Here is an 18,703-nt window from a genome sequence, read left to right on the forward strand (position 1 = left end):
CACAGCCCCCGCCACCTTCAGCTTCCCCAGCCCAGCGGTGGCTCCGGGGCGAGCGGAGGCCAAAAATCGCCAATTCCACCTTTTCGGCCCCATTTTTCGCCACCAGTGGCGACGCCTTCGCCCGGCAGAAAGGGAGAAAAATTCAACAACGCGTTTAACTCGTGACGCTAAAAACTACCGGAGCAACGGACCCCTGGGGCCACTGGTCTCCTCCGTCTCACATAGAAAAATAAGCCCAATTTGCTTTATATATATATATGAATATATAAATATCTATATATATATATAAATCACAGAGGAAGCGCTGCGCGGGACTATAGCGTGGTCTCACTGCCCATGTCCCGAGGGGGTTTTTCGGTGTCGGTGTCCTCGTAGTCCGACTCCATCTCGATCTTCACCTGGGGCACGGCGCAGATGGGGTTTCGGGAATAGTTAAATGCGGGAGACGACGGGCACGAAATCTTCAGGTGAAGCGTAATGCTGAGGAGGAGGAGGAGGAGGAGGAGGAGGAGGAGGAGGAGGAGGAGGAGGAGGAGGAGGAGGAGAAGGAGAGAGGGAAGTGAGCATCCCGGCTGGGCACCTGTATCCCCAAACCACCCCAGCACCCCCAGCAAAGGGCTCCGGATGATGCTACCGCCAGTAAAAACTCATAAAAATAGACTGTTTTAGCCTTTAACATGGACAATCTGCAGCATTCGCGGCTGCGGGTGGAGAATAATCCCAGACTTTCGGGATTGAGATGTACATCCCAATCCTAAAAATCCCCGTGCCTGTTACCCAGCGGCGCTTTTATTGCTCTAATAATTTCATAATAATTTAATCGTTATGAAATAAAATAATTTCATCTCTCGTTGCCCTCTCGTGCCGGGCTGGGCACGTGGCCCCCCCCCCACCTCCCCCCCAGCCCCGCTCCCAACAACCCGACGGCCTGTGCCAGCAAAGGAAAGCCCCCAAAATCCCGAGGGATGCTGCAAAAACAGACTGGGATATTTGAGAAAACCCCAAGGACGATGGCAACCGGCTCGAGCGAGCGATGCTGCGAGCGATGCTGAGCCGGAAGCATCGGCCGGTGACCCCGAAAATGTCCCCCCCCACCACCACCTTCCCCGGGGATGGGGGAGCCCGTTGGGTGCCATTTACCTGCGATCCATGTCTGAGCCGTTGGGGGAGGAATCAGAACGCAGAGCTCCAGGAGGAGGACCTCTTTCCTGGGGGGGGGACAGGGAGGCGAAACACTTCCCAGGTGAGGAAGGAACCCCCCCCAAAAAACCCCACTCATCCCCCCACCCCCCCCCACCTCCAACCTGCCGCTGGGTCCGGCATCCCCCGGCCGGTGGGAGGAGGAGAAAAGCTCCAGGAAATGCTGATTTTTGGGGTGATTCGAGACAGAGAACGACCCCACCAGCCCCCGATGGCAGCATCGGATCAACGGATTATCACGTTAAAACTTGCCGGCATCGCGATACAACCTGGTGCCGAGCTGGAATAAACTCACCCCAAATTTATTCTGCGGTTTTTTTTGTTTTTTTTTTTTTTGGGGGGGGTGGGTGGGTCATGGCTGGCTTTGCACCGGCTCGGGTACGACCTTTCGGGCGGGAGGTTGAGCCAAATCGAACACACCTGCTCTTCGGCAGCCGGGATAACGCCGCCACAAGCGCCGCCTCCCCTGCTTTCGGGGCCTCACAACCTTCCCAAATATATCGGTTATTTTTAAAAAAGCGCCATCAGCATCGGCTCGGGGAGGGGGGGGAGAACCCAGGAGAGCCCTGGATGGAATATTAAATTCCAGCCATCTGGAATATTAAATTATTAGCAGCGCCGAGGCCGCTGCATCCTTTCAAACTGGCTTTAAATACGGCAAACGCTTCTCCCGGCCTCGGCGAGACGGATCCAGGCTGCGTCTTTCATAGAATCACAGGATGGTTTGGGTTGGAAGGGACCTTAAAGACCATCTAATTCCAACCCCCTTCCCTGGGCAGGGACACCTCCCACCAGCCCAGGTTGCTCCAAGCCCCGGCCAACCTGGCCTTGAACCCCTCCAGGGATGGGGCAGCCACAGCTTCTCTGGGCAACCTGGGCCAGGGGCTCACCACCCTCACAGCAAACAATTTCTTCCTAATATCTAATTAAATCTCCCCTCTGTCAGTGCAAAACCCTTCCCCCTCGTCCCATGGCTCCCCTCCCTGCTCCAGAGCCCCTCCCCAGCTTACATTTGAAGAAGTTATTAGGTTTCATGAGTTTGGCAACATACACCTCAAAAATCTTTTCCGAGTTTACGTTCCTCTCCCCCCCCTCATTTAAACTTGACATTCCCTTCTGCTTTCTATGCTTGAACCCAACAGCCATTTTTATACAGCCAATTTTTGTTCCTCCCCAATGGCATTTGTTTTGCTGCTCAACTACCTTTGCTTTTTTTCCGTTATTTTTTAATTCATTTTAATGGAGGAGAATACACTTACCGAGAATCTACTGTGACATCTTTAAACAATCTCCGTACTGCCAGCAAACCCACCACGCCTTTTAATTTCTTCCGATTAGCTTCTTTACTTTTATGTAGCTCCGCCTTTCAAAAGTTTAATACTGCCATCAAGGCGGTTTGCTTATTTTAAAATCATAGAATCATAGAACCACCGAATCCCAGAGTGGCCGGGGTGGGAAGGGACCTCTGGAGATCACCCCGTCCCACCCCCGGCCAGAGCAGGGTCACCCAGAGCAGGTGGCACAGGGACGCCTCCAGGCGGGGTTGGGATGTCTCCAGAGACGGAGACTCCCCCACCTCTCTGGGCAGCCTGGGCCAGGGCTCTGCCACCCTCACAGCAAACAAGTTCCTCCTCGTCTTGAGATGGAACTTCCCACGGTCAAGTTTGTGCCCGTTACCCCTTGTCCTGTCCCCGGGCACCACTGAGAAGAGCTTGGCCCCGTCCTCCTGACACCCCCCTTGAAGTATTGATCAGCGTTGATAAGATCCCCCCTCAGTCGTCTTTTTTCCAGACTGAAGAGACCCAAATCCCTCAGCCTTTCCCCATCAGAGAGATGTTCCAGTCCCCTCGTCCTCTTGGTGGCCCTTTGCTGTCCCCTCTCCAGCAGTTCCCTGTCCTTCTGGAACCGGGGAGCCCAGAACTGGACCCAGGGCTCCAGATGGGGCCTCCCCAGGGCAGGGCAGAGCAGAGGGGGAGGATGACCTCCCTCCACCTGCTGGCCACGCTCTTCTGGATGCCCCCCAGGATGCCACTGGCCTTCTTGGCCACCAGGGCCCATCGCTGGCTCGTGGTCATCCCGTTGTCCCCCAGGACTCCCAGGTCTCTCTCCACAGAGCTGCTCTCCAGCAGGTCACCCCCAACCTGTGCTGGTGCGGGGGGTTATTCCTCCCCAGGGGCAGCACCCTGCACTCGCCCTTGTTGAATTCCATAAGGTTTCTCCCCGCCCAACTCTCCACCTGTCCAGGTCTCTCTGGATGGCGGCACAGCCCTCTGGGGTGTCAGCCACCCCCCCCAGCTCTGTGTCACCAGCAAACCTGCCGAGGGGACACTCTGTCCCTTCATCCAGGTCATTGATGAATATATCGAAGAGGACTGGACCCAGTACTGACCCCTGGGGAACACCACTAGTCACCAACCTCCAACTAGACTCTGTGCCCCTAATCACAACCCTCTGAGCTCTGTCCCTCAACCAGTTTTCAATCCACCCCACTGTCCGTTCATCCAACCCACCCTTCCTGAGCTTCCCTGTGAGGGTGCTGTGGGAGACCGTGTCGAACGCCTTGCTTAAGTCAAGGTTGACCACATCTACCGCCCTCTCCTCATCTATCCATCTAGTCATGCCATCATAGAAGGCTCTCAGATTAGTCAGACGTGATTTCCCCTTGGTGAATCCATGTTGAGTACTTCTGATAGCTTTCTTTTCCTCCACGTGCCTTGAGATGACGCCCGGATGACGTACCCCGAACTCATATTTGACGTACCCCGAACTCATATTGGTTTACCCAGATTCTATTTCTAATGCTTATGATCTTGTTTCCTGGCACCTAAATATGAAGAGCAGGAGAAAAAAAAGCTGGGCACTATGATAACAGGCCGGAGGAACGGGAAACCAAGGGGAGCAACCAGCTCAAACTGAAGAAAAAATGAGCTAAAGCTCTCAAGAACTCTTGCTACAGCAGCCTAAACAGGGAAAAAAATGAGAAAGTCATTTTGGCGGCGTTAATGCCATGGCGGCCGAGGGGACGCCGCTGGGGGGGGTTAGGAAGCGGTGGGGGATGCCGGGGGGGACTCCTGAGCTCTTTACTTACGGCCGAGGGAATGGGGACCCCCGATTCGGGGCTGCGATGGGGAACTTAATGACTGAGGGAGGTGGGAACTGGGGAAGAAAGGGGGGAAATTGGGTGAAGGCAGCGCCTGGGTGGGCTCCGAGACCACCTGGAGGGAGCCAAAACCTCTAGGGGTGGGTACCTGAGGAGGAGGAGGAGGAGGCTTTGCCTTCCTCTTCCCAAATAAACTCAGCCCTTCTGCCCGGGGAAGGATCTGCAGCAGGAGGTGCCGGGTTTAACGATGCTTTGCCACCGTACCCTGGGTGCCGTACCCTCAGTCATGGGATTTTGGCTCTTTTCCCTTAGGATTTCATTTTTTTGCCACAATTTTCCAGCTTTCTGGACACTTTGAGCATCCCTTGGAGCCTCTGGCCAGCCCCTATGCAACACTTAAAGCCCTTCAACCAACCGGTCCTATATATATATATTTTTTATAGATATATATATATATATTGCAGTGAAACATCTCCGTGAATCAAGACCTTCATCCCAAACCGTTGACCTGGAGGTTTCAGTGGGACCTTTCCCTCCCTGGCCGGTCCGGGATGTCCCCACCATTTCCAGGAGCCCCTTCACCCACCTCTTCATCGCTGCTGCTGTCTCCTTTGTTGCCTTTTTTCTTCTTTTTCTTGTCATCCTCTTTCTTCTTCTCCTTCTCGGGGATGATGTTGTCAATCCAGGCCAGGTCGTGTTGGGAGAAGACAAAATCCAGCAGCCGCCTCACCAGGATCAGGGCTAAAATCTGGGAGGGGAGAGAGATGCAAGAGAGGGATCTGCAAGAGCATCTCTCATGCCAAGACCTGGCGACCACCACGGGACCAAGCCAAAATTTCCTTAAAATCCCCCTCCGAAATCTTCTAAACAGGGCTGCGATACCATGACGGGGAAGATGATGGCGGCCACGGTGGATTTGAGGATCCAGAGGACGGCCAGGCAGATGATCTGCACCAGCGTGAAGAGGTGGATGCGGCGCAGCGGCACGTGCCGGAGGAAGACGTAGTCGGGTTGGTGCTTGGCCGGCATGAGGAAGAGCTTGCAGCGGTCCCAGAACTGCGGTGGGATGAAGGCCAGCGTTAGCCCGCGGCGCCATTCCCCAAGGTTGCCCAGATAAACCCTCTTTTAGTCCCCAGAATGGGGAATTTGGGGCTTTTTGAGGGTTTTTTCAAAGGGTTTTGGATATATGATGTCCCCTGCTGCTGGAAATGTTGGACACGTGGAAATTTCGGGGTCAAAATCTCCCTTTTTGCCCCGGTGTAGGACCCTGTCAGGGCCATTAAGGAGGAAGAGGAGGAGGAGGAGCACTTACCTGGATGCCGTTCAGCGACGCGACGCCCATGTACAGGAAGACGCCGTACAGCACCGGCATGGGGATGTACTGGGAACATGGAAAAAAAAACATGGCGTTTATCCCAAGGAAGGCGGCAGCGCATTCCCGGGGATGGGAACCAACGCTGGGGGCCATGGCAGGGCCCGGGCAGGGGGTGGGTGTTGGAAATCCAGCTTTTTTTCCCCAGGTCCCCAAATGCCTGCTTGCGGGGGGTGGGGGGGAACGGGGATGGGGGAACGGAGATGATTTATTTACCTTCAGGATGGGGGCCAGGAAGACGGAAATCCCCGTCAGCACGAAGACGATGATGCCCGTCACTCTCTGCTCCCTGGAAGGGCGAGAGAAGCGGGATGAGGCCGTGCCGGCTGGACCCGGTGCTGCGGCTGGATCCCCCCCCCCCACCCCCGAGGATGAGCGCGGCCAAACCTTCCTCACCTGACGCCCAGGAACTGGGGCTGCTCCCCCGGGGCGCTGGTCTCCGTCTCCATCTTCAAGCTGTCGATGTGGGCGATGGAGATGACGGTGGCCGCCACGTACCAGGGCAGCCCCATGAAGGAGCAGACGGCCATGAGGATGCCCACCCAGAAGAGGTCCAGGTGGTAGCCCGCGGCTTTCTGCAACACAGCACCCGGGGGGGGGGCGGGTCGGGAGGGGGCAACACGGCTCGGGAAGCTGCTCCTGGATTCACCCCCCCAGCCCAGCAAGGAGGGGTTTCCCCTGGGATGTGCCCCGCAGCACCCCCCTTGCACCCCCCTGCATCACCGTGGGGCACCCCACGTTGCTATGGGGCACCCTGCATCCCCGTGGGGCACGCTGCATCCCCATGGGGCTGCCTGCTATGGGGCACTCTGCATCCCCATGGGGCACCCCACGTTGCTATGGGGCACCCTGCATCACCATGGGGCACCCCACGTTGCTATGGGGCACCCTGCATCCCCGTGGGGCACCCTGCATCCCCATGGGGCTCCCTGCTATGGGACACCCTGCATCCCCATGGGGCACCCCACGTTGCTATGGGGCACCCTGCATCCCCGTGGGGCACCCTGCAGCACCATGGGGCTCCCTACTATGGGGCACTCTGCATCCCTGTGGGGGACCCTGCATTGCCCGGAGGCACCCCACATTGCTATGGGGCACCCTGCACCCCCATGGTGTGCCCTACATCACCCTGGGGCACCCCACATTGCTATGGGGAACCCTGCATCCCCATGGGGCATCCTGCATCCCTGTGGGGCTCCCTGCTATGGAGTGCCCTGCATCCCCATGGGGCACCCTGCATCCCCGTGGGGCACCCTGCATCCCCATGGGGCTCCCTGCTATGGGACACCCTGCATCCCCATGGGGCACCCCACGTTGCTATGGGGCACCCTGCATCCCCGTGGGGCACCCTGCAGCACCACGGGGCTCCCTACTATGGGGCACCCTGCATCCCCGTGGGGGACCCTGCATTGCCCGGAGGCACCCCACATTGCTATGGGGCACCCTGCACCCCCATGGTGTGCCCTACATCACCCTGGGGCACCCCACATTGCTATGGGGCACCCTGCATCCCCATGGGGCATCCTGCATCCCCACGGGGCACCCTGCATCCCCGTGGGGCACCCTGCATCCCCGTGGGGCACCCTGCTATGGGACACCCTGCATCCCCATGGGGCACCCCACATTGCTATGGGGCACGTTGCATCACCGTGGTGTCCCCAGCATCATCATGGGGCACCCTGCTTTTCCCTGGGGCACCCCACATTGCTGTAGGGCACCCTGTTTTGCCCTGAGCCCACCCCGCATCCCCCTGCTGCACCCCGCATTGCCATGGTGCGCCCTGCATCCCCCTCCTGCACCCTGCATTGCTCTCGTACACCCCGCATCCCTCTGATGCACCCTGCATCGCCCTGTGTTGCCCCGGTGCACTCTGCATCATGCTGGTGCACCCTGCATTGCCACGGAGCACCCCACATCCCCCTGCTGCACCCTGCATTACTCATGTACACACTGCATCACCCTCCCTCACCCCACATTGCCATGGTGCACCCCGCATCCCATGCAGTGCACCCTGCATTTCCCTGCTGCACCCTGCATTGCTCTCGTACACACTGCATCACCCTCCTGCACCCCACATCGCCCTGGTGCACCCCACATTGCTCTCGTACACCCTGCATCCCTCTGATGCACCCTATATTGCCCTGCGTCACCCTGATGCACTCTGCATCGTCCTGCTGCACCCCGCATTGCCATGGAGCACCCCACATCCCCCTGCATCCCCCTGCTGCACCCTGCATCGCTCTCGTACACCCTGCATCCCCCTCCTGCACCCCACATTGCCATGGTGCACCCCGCATCCCATGCAGTGCATGCTGCATCCCCCTGCTGCACCCTGCATTGCTCCCGTACACCCTGCATCACCCTGCTGCACCCCACATCGCCCTGGTGCACCCCACATTGCTCTCATACACCCTGCATCCCTCTGATGCACCCTGCATTGCCCTGCGTCGCCCTGATGCACTCTGCATTATGCTGGTGCACCCCGCATTGCCATGGAGCACCCCACATCCCCCTGCATCCCCCTCCTGCACCCTGCATTGCTCTCGTACACACTGCATCACTCTGATGCACCCTGCATCGCCCTGTGTTGCCCTGGTGCACTCTGCATCATGCTGGTGCACCCTGCATTGCCATGGAGCACCCCACATCCCCCTGCTGCACCCTGCATTGCTCTCCTACACCCTGTATCCCCCTCCTGCACCCCACATTGCCATGGAGCACCCCACATCCCCCTCGTGCACCCTGCATTACTCATGTACACACCGCATCACCCTCCTTCACCCCACATTGCCATGGTGCACCCTGCATCCCATGCAGTGCACCCTGCATTTCCCTGCTGCACCCTGCATTGCTCTCGTACACCCTGCATCACCCTCCTGCACCCCACATCGCCCTGGTGCACCCCGCATTGCTCTCGTACACCCTGCATCCCTCTGATGCACCCTATAGTACCCTGCATCGCCCTGATGCACTCTGCATCGTCCTGCTGCACCCCGCATTGCCATGGAGCACCCCACATCCCCCTGCATCCCCCTGCTGCACCCTGCATCGCTCTCGTACACCCTGCATCCCCCTCCTGCACCCCACATTGCCATGGTGCACCCCGCATCCCATGCAGTGCATGCTGCATCCCCCTGCTGCACCCTGCATTGCTCTCGTACGCCCTGCATCACCCTCCTGCACCCCACATCGCCCTGGTGCACCCCGCATCCCATGCAGCGCACCCTGCATCCCCCTGCTGCACCCTGCATCACCTCGGTGCACCCCGCATCCCCCCGAAGCACCCCGCATTGCCCTCCCACACCCTGCGTCACCCTGACACACCCCACGTTGCTATGGGGCACCCTGCATCCCCACAGGGCACCCTCCATCCCCAAGGTGTGCCCTGCATCCCCATGGAGCACCCCGCTTTTCCCCGCGGCGCACCCCACATTGCTATGGGGCACCCTGCATCCCCAGGGGGCACCCCGCTTTTCCCTGCGGCGCACCCCACATTGCTATGGGGCAACCTGCATCCCCAGGGGGCACCCCGCTTTTCCCTGCGGCGCACCCCACATTGCTATGGGGCACCCTGCATCCCCAGGGGGCACCCCGCTTTTCCCCGCGGCGCACCCCACATTGCTATGGGGCACCCTGCATCCCCAGGGGGCACCCCGCTTTTCCCCGCGGCGCACCCCACATTGCTATGGGGCACCCCGCTTTTCCCCGCGGCGCACCCCACGTTGCTATGGGGCACCCTGCATCCCCAGGGGGCACCCTGCTTTTCCCCGCGGCGCACCCCACATTGCTATGGGGCACCCCGCTTTTCCCCGCGGCGCACCCCACGTTGCTATGGGGCACCCTGCATCCCCAGGGGGCACCCCGCTTTTCCCCGCGGCGCACCCCACATTGCTATGGGGCACCCTGCATCCCCAGGGGGCACCCCGCTTTTCCCCGCGGCGCACCCCACGTTGCTATGGGGCACCCTGCATCCCCAGGGGGCACCCCGCTTTTCCCCGCGGCGCACCCCACGTTGCTATGGGGCACCCTGCATCCCCCTGCTGCCCCCTTCATCACCCTCCTGCACCCCACATTGCCATGGGGCACCCTGCATCCCGCTGCTGCCCCCTGCACTGCTGCAGCACACCCCGCATCACCCCACATCACCCCACACCCCGCACTACCCACAGCATCGGATGAATTTAACACCCCGGGGGCTCTGTCACCTCAAAAATGCAGCTGGCAAAGAGGAAGGCCAGCCCCTGCCTCGCAGCGGCACCCAATCCGCACCCCAAAAGCGGGCGCTCGCAGGGACGCAGGCGGTAGCCGGGGCGATGCTGTGCCCCCCCACCCCACCCCGGAGCATGGGACGAGTCCCGGCTCACCCGCAGCTTGTGCTCCTTCCTGTTGACGATGACGGCCGTGATCTGCTGGTCCATGAAGATGAGGATGGTGACGAGGAGGGCGGGCAGGGCGCTCGCCAGGTAAACCCACCACGGGTTCTTGCCGAAGGGAAACACGAACCACCCTCGGTCCACGCGGGTGGGCTGGTGCGGGGCGGGGGGAAGAAGAGAGAGGTTTGGACACCGCATCCGAGCCCGGGCATGGGTCAGAGAAGGGGGGGGAAAAACCCACACGCTGACATTTCGGAAAGCCCCACGTCCCCCCTGAGCCCCATCGCCTCCGAGCATCATCCTATCCCGTATCCATCCCTCCACCATGCATTGGTACCCAAACCCCCCCCCAGCACTCAAATTATCCTCGGATGCTCATCGGGACTCCCCACGTCACCGACAGCCATACCCTGGATGGGGGGAAGAGAAATTTTCGGCAACGCTTCTGGGAAAGGGATTTTATTGCCTTTTTTTTTTTTTTTTTTTTTACCTTAAAATCAGTAGGCACTTGGAGCTTTGGGGTGTTGAGTCCGAAAAGCACATCCAGCCCCACAAACATTAGTATGGACATAAAGATAGAGAAATCGCTAATAAGTTTACGCAGCTGCCGGGAGGGAGAAAAGAGAAAAGGGGGGAAAAAGAAAAAAAAAAAGAAAAAAGAAGGAAAAAAAAGTCACAGAATTAGAATATTCCCCCAGAAAAGACAAAGCAGCTTTTAAGAGGGCACCCGGCCACGGCAGGAGCTGGGATTTTCCCCGAAAACCAGTTCAGGAGCTGGAAAGAGAGCGCGGGCGGAGAGGTGAGGGGTTCCCCCCCCGGTGCGGCCGAACCTTGATGATACTGGGAATATGGAGCTTGGGGGTGTCCAGTCCGAAACAGGCATCCACTCCGCAGAAGAGGAGGATGGAGAAGACATTGGAAAAATCGGCAATGAAAGCCCTGACCTGGAGGCAAGACGGGGAAACGGGGGTGGAAAGGGTAATTAATGGGATGGAGAGGGTAATTAATGGGATGGAAAGGGTAATTAATGGGATGGAGAGGTTCACTCCTGCTTCGGCATCCTTCCCCGGGGTCTTTCCAGCTCCGCTCACCGGATATAACCCGGGTATAACCCAAAAAATGCAGGTTTTTTCCCCCTTTTGCATCACAGTTCAGCATGCAAGAGCCAAATCAGCGGCTAAAAGCTCGGGCAGGATTCTTCTAATTGCTCCTAGAAATATAGATTTATTTCCCTGGAGCTCTTTCCATCCAGCAAAGAGACCGAGAGCTCCCGTTTTCCCTGCTTTTAGGAAAAAAGCAGGGTAAAACCCGGCGCTTTCCTTACCTTGGTGGGGAAATAGCGGCTGAATTTGAATTTTTTCAGGGTCAAAGTCATGGAGTAGGTGCCGAAGAAGAGGATGAAGGACATGAGGGCCAGGTCGGGCACGAATTTACAGGATTTTCCCACTAAGCTGCCGCCGTATTTGAGACACTCCTTCTTACTCAGCTGAGTCCAGTCCAGAGCTGTTAGGTTAATAGCATTGTACTGGGGAGAAACCCCCCCAAAAAGGGCAAAATTAGTATTTTAAGGAATTGCTTGCGTAAGTAAATGGGTATTTCCAGGCCAAAAAGGGCAAAATTAGTATTTTAAGGAATTGCTTGTGTAAGTAAATGGGTATTTCCAGGCCAAAAAGGGCAAAATTAGTATTTTAAGGAATTGCAATGTGCAAGGAAAAGGGTATTTCCCGGCTGAAAAGGGCAAAATTAGTATTTTAAGGAATTACAGCGTGCAAGGAAAAGGGTATTTCCCGGCCGAAAAGGGCAAAATTAGTATTTTAAGAAATTGCTCGTGTAAGTAAATGGGTATTTCCTGGCCAAAAAGGGCAAAATTAGTATTTTAAGGAATTGCAGCGTGCAAGGAAAGGGGTATTTCCCGGCCGAAAAGGGCAAAATTAGTATTTTAAGGAATTGCTCGTGTAAGTAAATGGGTATTTCCAGGCCAAAAAGGGCAAAATTAGTATTTTAAGGAATTGCAATGTGCAAGGAAAAGGGTATTTCCCGGCCGAAAAGGGCAAAATTAGTATTTTAAGGAATTGCACGTGTAAGTAAATGGGTAATTCCTGGCCAAAAAGGGCAAAATTAGTATTTTAAGGAATTGCAATGTGCAAGGAAAAGGGTATTTCCCGGCCGAAAAGGGCAAAATTAGTATTTTAAGGAATTGCTCGTGTAAGTAAATGGGTATTTCCTGGCCAAAAAGGGCAAAATTAGTATTTTAAGGAATTGCTTGTGTAAGTAAATGGGTATTTCCCAGCCAAAAAGGGCAAAATTAGTATTTTAAGGAATTGCAATGTGCAAGGAAAAGGGTATTTCCCGGCCGAAAAGGGCAAAATTAGTATTTTAAGGAATTGCACGTGTAAGTAAATGGGTAATTCCTGGCCAAAAAGGGCAAAACTAGTATTTTAAGGAATTACAATGTTCAAGGAAAGGGGTATTTCCCAGCCAAAAAGGGCAAAATTAGTATTTTAAGGAATTACAGCGTGCAAGGAAAGGGGTATTTCCCAAGGCTGCTGCTGCCAGGAGCCCCATAATCATGGGAAAACCCCGGAGCTGCTATTAATTTGGGCAAAAAAAGTGTGGATACGGTGCTGCCGAAACCAACCGTGAACCCAAATCGCCCGTGAACCCCGTGTTTCCTTCCCCGGATACCAAAGTCCCTGGGATTTGCCTTCCCTGATCCCAAACTGCCCGTGGGGATGAGCAAAGCCGCTTACCAGAGAAACGTTAGTGGTGTTTGGCGCCACTGGAGCTGAAGCATCGAACAAGGTCGCGTTGGCTGCGGGAAAGGAGGTTGTTAATGAGGTTTTTGGCTAATATCGAGGGTTTGGGCCAATATCGAGGGGTTTGTATCAAAAGCAGGTGGGTTTCGCCCGGCTTGGCTCGGCCGGAATAAAAGCAAAGGCGGGATCGAGCACATCCCTGCGAGAGCCGCAGGGGGATCGGCAGCCCGAGGGCGGAACGGGATTTGGGGAGAAAACCCTTCATTTCTAACCCCGCAGCCACTTCTCCCTGATTAATCCCTTCTGCCGGCGGCGGAGAACGCGGCTGCTCCTTCAGCGGCTGCTGGGCTGGCGAGTGCCGGGGGGGAAGAGTTGTTGTTATTATTATTATTATTATTATTATATTCCAAGCTCCTAACATTTTTAGGAGCTTCCCGGGAAAGGCGCCGGCAGCGGGGCCGAGCATCCCGACACCCGCGTCTTAAAAGCAGAGCCGGGGTGTGGGGGGGTAGAAGACTGACAAAGCAGCCTGTTCTTTTCGGCGAGGCGGCACCCGATCGTGCCCGATTTGCTTTTCGAATTTGATTTATTTACTTTTTTTTTTTTTTTTTTACATGTTTTAGGGGTGGTTTTGGTGCAAAAAAATTTAAAAAATGTATAAAAAAAATCCATCCTTTCTAGCCCCCCGGGCACCTTCTCTTCCAGGGCAAAAAAGGCGTCTCCGCTCGTCTCTTCGGGCGACGCAGCTCCAGGAGCACCCACGGTTTTTAGGGGTGGCCCTAAGGGGGGTCCGGGACCGCTCTGCCCCCCCTCTTTTCCCTCCGCTCCATCCTCTTCCTGCGCCCAGTGGGAATTTCGGCCGCCCCGACCTGCCGCCTCCATCCCCGGCGCCGAGGATTGATGAAGGAGAAGCGATTGCTGGGTTAGAAGCAGAGACCGAAACCGGGAAACGGCGCCGGCAAAGCCAGCATTAAAAACATTATTATTATTAATAATAATAATTATTATTAATTATATTTTTCCTCCATAACTTTGGATTTTTTCCGGGGCTTATTTCTGATTTCTACAACTTAAAGGGTGGCGCACCACTGGTGGGATTGCAAGAGAGGAGCCCTAAGGGCTCTACAGAAACCCTTTTAGCAGAGCAGAAATAAAACAAAATTAAATTAAATAAAATATACACGGAAAAAAAAACAAAAAAAAAACCACAAAAAACAACGCCCCCCCAGGGGGGAAGAGTATCAAATATTAAAATAGTTTTAATATTTAGAAGGCGATACTCACTTGAGATTGAAATCAGCCCAAATTGATGTGTGCAGCAGAGACAAATATGGTACAAATCAGTTATAATAATCAAAAATCAGAACTAATTAAAAAAAAAAAAATTAAAAAAAAAAGAAAAAAAAAAAAGGATGTGGGGGGGGGAATAAACATAATTTCTCAATATCTAGAGGAACGGAAAATCCAACGCGGACACCGCTGCCTTGGGCGCCCGGGGGCAGCGAGGGCGAGGAACGGGGCTGGGTTGCAAAGAGGTGGAAGGTTTTTGGGGTGCAAACGCCTCTCGGCTGCCCGGGGTCTGCTCGGGACGGGGCTCGGACAAGGGGGACACCTCCCTGGAGGCCAAAGGCTTCGCAGATGCTGGCCCGGGCGGGTGGATGGAGGTGGTCGCGGTCCCGTGAGGGATATTTCAAACCCCCCTTCTTCCCCCGGGGGGATTGCGTCGGGCGCGGGGCTTCGTTTTCCTGCAGGTCAAATTTGGGAGGCTTTCGGTTCGGGCGGGATTGTGTCGTCTCCGGGTCTCCCCACCGCACCTTTCCAAAGCCAGCGGCGGGATCGGGTCACTCAGCAGGTGGTTGATAAACAGAAATCGAGGAAAAATACAAAATGAAACCCAATAAATGCTATTTCCACGGCGGCAGGTAAGAGCCCTCCTTGCAGTGACAGACGCATTAGGAACGCGTTGCACGGCCGGTCTCGGACGCTGTTATTTCTGGGGAGGGCGTCACCGTCACACCTCTCCGCCTCCTCTACCTGCAGCTGCTACTGCCCCAAATTGTTAGCGCTTCGGCTTTTTAAATAAATTCAGCTTATCTGAGAGCAGGCGGCCGCCGGCATCAGCCCCAAGCGAAGATCTCCACTCCCTTCCAGGTGGCCACGGGAGCATCTGAGCTGCACGATTCGGAGCAGGGATCATCGGGTACGTCTATCCAAGAGCAAAACCAAGGGACCCATCAAAAGACCACCTGCTCAGAGCCCGATGGCTTCTTCTTTTTGAAAAGGAGTAGGAGAGAGGAGAAAAAAACAGTTTGAGGAGGTTTCCACGCCCAACCGGGACATCCTGGGGTGTCCCCAACGCCGGAAAGGACAAAACCACTCCAGTGTACTTCCTGGAGAAGAAGTTTCCATCGGTAACAGGCTGGAATTAATGATCTAAAATGTCTTTTTTTCTTCTTTTTTTTTTTTTTCTTCCATATTTCCTTCTTCTCCATCCAGGTCTGGCTGCTCCAGGCCGAGGCCCCGGCTCTCCGGCACCGTTCACCGTGTCCCACCAAGCACCAACACGCTCATCCATTGGGGGACAAGGCTCTGCTTCCATCTTGCCCAAAATCTCCCTCAGAGGAGGAGGAAGAGGTCTCTCCACCCCACGTTGACTGGGTAGCTGCCTCCTTCCACGTCCTCGGCCAACGATCCAGCGGGATTTATCCGCGGCGGGACCCCCCCATCCCCTTCATCTTCCCCATCCGGCGCCGAAAAAGATGTGTACTCACCTGGGTCGGGAGCGATGCACTCGCACTTGTACATGGTCACGTAGTCCGGTTTGAAGTCGGAATTGATGGGATAGTATTTAAAAGCTCCGATCATCTTCTTGATGGCGTCGTAGATGAAGATGAAGCTGATGAGGGTGGAGAAGCCTTCCTCCGTGAAGCGGGTGATGTACTTTATAATGAAGCTGGCGTCGGTGGCCACCAGGATAAGGCACTGTAGGGCAGAGTGCAAGCCGATCCAGAGGCGAAACTCCATGTAGTCGATGCCGTTGCCTCTGGAAGTGGGGACAAGGCGAGAGCAGCCCCGTGAGAGCACACCGTGGGCACGATGGGATAGCTCCCACCCCAGTAGGAATGAGTCCCGGTTCCCCCCAGCATCGCCCAGCACCTACTTGCTGAAATCGAAGAGTAGCTTCTCGAAGATGAGGATGGGGCCGGTGCTGCTGAGGATGATGAGCGGCTGCCCGGCGAAGAGGCAAAACATGGAGCCTGCCATCGCCGTGCCGAGGAAACTCTCCATGACGCCCTGGGGATGGATCAAACTCAGCTTTATGGTGATGCTGTGACAAGTTACATCCCCACGGGCAGCCCGGATGGAGATGGGAATGAAGGACTTCTGCTTGGACCCACATAGGGTGGTTGGGACCATGTGCCCTTGCTCCTGGCATTGACATTGAGTTGAGTTTTCCCGTTCCGCAGGTATTTCAGGACAGTCAGTCCCGCTTGGCAATGAATTTCCATCCCCAGCGGTAAAGCTTGGCATGGCACAAGGCGGGGTAAAACCCAACCCATCCCACCCCATCCCATCCCATCCCTACTTCCTGTCCCCAAGCCAAAGTGACCCCCCCTTCTTGGACTCAACCTGGTAGTTGTCTGTAGCATCCCCAAGCAAGCCCCCGAACGTGATGGCATTGGTGATGCAGCCCAGGTAGATGAACAAGATGGCGGAGATGGACTGGATATGAAAGCCTTCATAGAAGTCACTCGGGAACCAGGGCAGCTTCCTCTTGATATCCAAGTAGAGGCCACCACAAAACCTAGGGAGACACCACCGAGGATCACATGCGTGTGCCTTCCACCAACATAGATAGAGTGCTGCGCAAAAGCCCGTGCCCCAAAAGGATTTCATCCCTCCGTGCCCCAGTAGACCACGGCGGGAGTCAGGAAGAGACGTTGATGGGTGCTTGGCACCCTCTGAAGTTTTGTGGGTGGTGGGGTGCTGCTCACCTGCCGGTCCACGCGAGCTCTTCCCCGATTTCATGAACTTCAGGCATCTCCCCATCGTCGCTGCCACCTCCGCCGCCCCCGGCGCCCGCCCCACCGGCCGTGCCGTTCATCTGCCCCACTTCGTTGAGCGAGAAAACCGACTTCCTGCGGGAGAGAGCCACCAGTGTTGGCCACAGCCCCAGCCCCACCAAGCCGGTCCCAACGCAGGGACCATGACCAAGGCCACGGTGTAGGGCTCTGCCTGCACCAGAGCTTGGGTTCTGGGGTGAATTTGGAAAGATCAAGAGCTGGATTTGCTCAACCCCGGGGGGTAATGCCGATTTTATGGAGTGGAAACGGCTCTGAGCTGATCCGGGGGCAAAAAACTGCTGAAAAAGCAGCAGTTTTGGAACATTTGCAGGGATTCTTTCTAGGGACGAAGGCAAGCAAAGCTGCTGTCCTCCTCCAGCATCTCCAAACCAGGAGAGATGGGGATGGCCACAGGGCTGGGACCAGCCCCACGTCTCCCACCTACCTCTTCTCAGCCGAGGGCACTTTTTTGGGTGGTTCAATCCTAATGTTGGGGTCCCACTCGCCGGGAGGCAGGACGATGACTTCATCCAGAAACTCATCTATGCCAGCGATCAGGTCTTCTCTATCCCGGGCTTTGTAGGCGACATCACTGAAGAGCTGGGGGTGGAGAGAGGAGAAGCGTCAGCCTGGGAATGGCGTGGAAGATGTCCCGCATCGTTACGGGGTTTTAAAGCTGATTTCGTTGGGCAATAGGATGAAAACTGCTTTTTTTTTTTTCTTGGCTTTGAGCCAGGGGGTTCCTGGTGTGGGCTGGGTGTTGCATCTACTCACATCGTCCACCATGAGGGTTGCGATGGCTCTGCCGATCTCATTGTAGGATTTGGCTTTTCCCGCGGGACCAAGGAGAATAAAGAGGAACCTGGGAAGGGAAAGAGGCCACGTTGGCCGCCTCCAACCACCATGATCCACGTCGTGAGACCACTCGGTGCTTTGGACCAGAGGGAATTGTGCTCACCTGGTGGGGACGGGCACCTCCGTCACCCCTCCCAGCATCGTCGCCTGGAGGAGCCGCACAAAAGCCACAAAGGGCTTCTCCAGGAATTCCACTTCTCCCACCAGCACGTTGGAGGCCTCTGCATCCTTGGGGATCTTCTTGATGAACTTGTTCTTCAGCTGTTGGAAAGACAGGAGGAAGGGAGCGGTTGCCAAAATTGGGCTTTCCCCCCTCTTTTCCATACCCCAAACATAGAATCTGAAGCCCCAGGCTCAAACCTCTTCATCTCTGACGGTCCCAGGACTCCCGGAGGTGGGGATTCAAGAGCAATATCCAAGAATAAACCAGCAAGAATTCATAAAGGTGAATTTCTTCGTTACTCCAAACCATCACTAAGCCCGAGATTAACTTGAAATCCCACGTTCGGGGCTCCCTAACGCAACGTGCAACCGGGCGGTTTGCAACAGGGGCTTCGCTGCGCTGGGGTCTACGCAAAGGAAAACCCCGGCGATCCCCCTGCAGAAAATCTGAGCCAAAAAAAGACGGAGCCCGGAGCAAGCCAGCATGCCTTTTTGCAAGTCCGTTTGCAGCCCTGCAGCCCCAGGCTCCCCCAAGCCCCTACGTAACGCAGAAACGCCGCTCGGCGCCGTGCACGGGGCATGTTTTTGTAGCTCATTTCCACCCTTAACCTCATCCCGGGAGCAGGAATAAATAATGGAAGTAGGAAACCTCGGTCATGGATTTATTCCCCGGGTCTCTTCTCCCCTGCAGCTCTTTCATTATTAGTCTAAAAGGGTTCAATACCAACCCAGGCAGGGTGTTATTATAATCTATATGCCAGCATGAGGGGAGGCATGTGAGCTGGGCAGCAAGCTCTCTCCCCTTTCTAATCTTTTAAACC

The 18,703-nt window shown here is 55.8% G+C and overlaps 1 protein-coding gene across 2 annotated transcripts in view; it reads right to left on the reverse strand.

The window, feature by feature from the left end:
- Positions 1-141: 141 nt before the first annotated feature.
- Positions 142-18,703, reverse strand: part of SLC4A5 (solute carrier family 4 member 5) — a 39,113-nt gene continuing 20,551 nt past the window's right edge. The window contains exons 11-28 of one of the 2 annotated variants that reach the window (XM_063358623.1): positions 17,824-17,981; positions 17,640-17,727; positions 17,311-17,465; positions 16,797-16,940; positions 16,432-16,606; positions 15,962-16,095; positions 15,573-15,844; positions 12,796-12,857; positions 11,370-11,570; positions 10,876-10,989; positions 10,037-10,198; positions 6,069-6,247; positions 5,889-5,961; positions 5,613-5,681; positions 5,183-5,356; positions 4,887-5,048; positions 1,141-1,208; positions 142-480 (exon numbers count right to left, since the gene is read on the reverse strand). In XM_063358623.1, coding sequence (XP_063214693.1) covers positions 315-480; positions 1,141-1,208; positions 4,887-5,048; positions 5,183-5,356; positions 5,613-5,681; positions 5,889-5,961; positions 6,069-6,247; positions 10,037-10,198; positions 10,876-10,989; positions 11,370-11,570; positions 12,796-12,857; positions 15,573-15,844; positions 15,962-16,095; positions 16,432-16,606; positions 16,797-16,940; positions 17,311-17,465; positions 17,640-17,727; positions 17,824-17,981 — 2,556 coding nt within the window. In that variant the 3' untranslated portion in view covers positions 142-314. Of the gene's footprint in view, positions 481-1,140; positions 1,209-4,886; positions 5,049-5,182; positions 5,357-5,612; positions 5,682-5,888; positions 5,962-6,068; positions 6,248-10,036; positions 10,199-10,535; positions 10,650-10,875; positions 10,990-11,369; positions 11,571-12,795; positions 12,858-15,572; positions 15,845-15,961; positions 16,096-16,431; positions 16,607-16,796; positions 16,941-17,310; positions 17,466-17,639; positions 17,728-17,823; positions 17,982-18,703 lie in introns of both variants that reach the window. The other variant, XM_063358622.1, reaches the window with a different exon arrangement.

The sequence above is a fragment of the Chroicocephalus ridibundus genome, chromosome 23 (genome assembly GCF_963924245.1).
Source record: "Chroicocephalus ridibundus chromosome 23, bChrRid1.1, whole genome shotgun sequence".
Classification (NCBI taxonomy): Eukaryota; Metazoa; Chordata; class Aves; order Charadriiformes; family Laridae; genus Chroicocephalus; species Chroicocephalus ridibundus.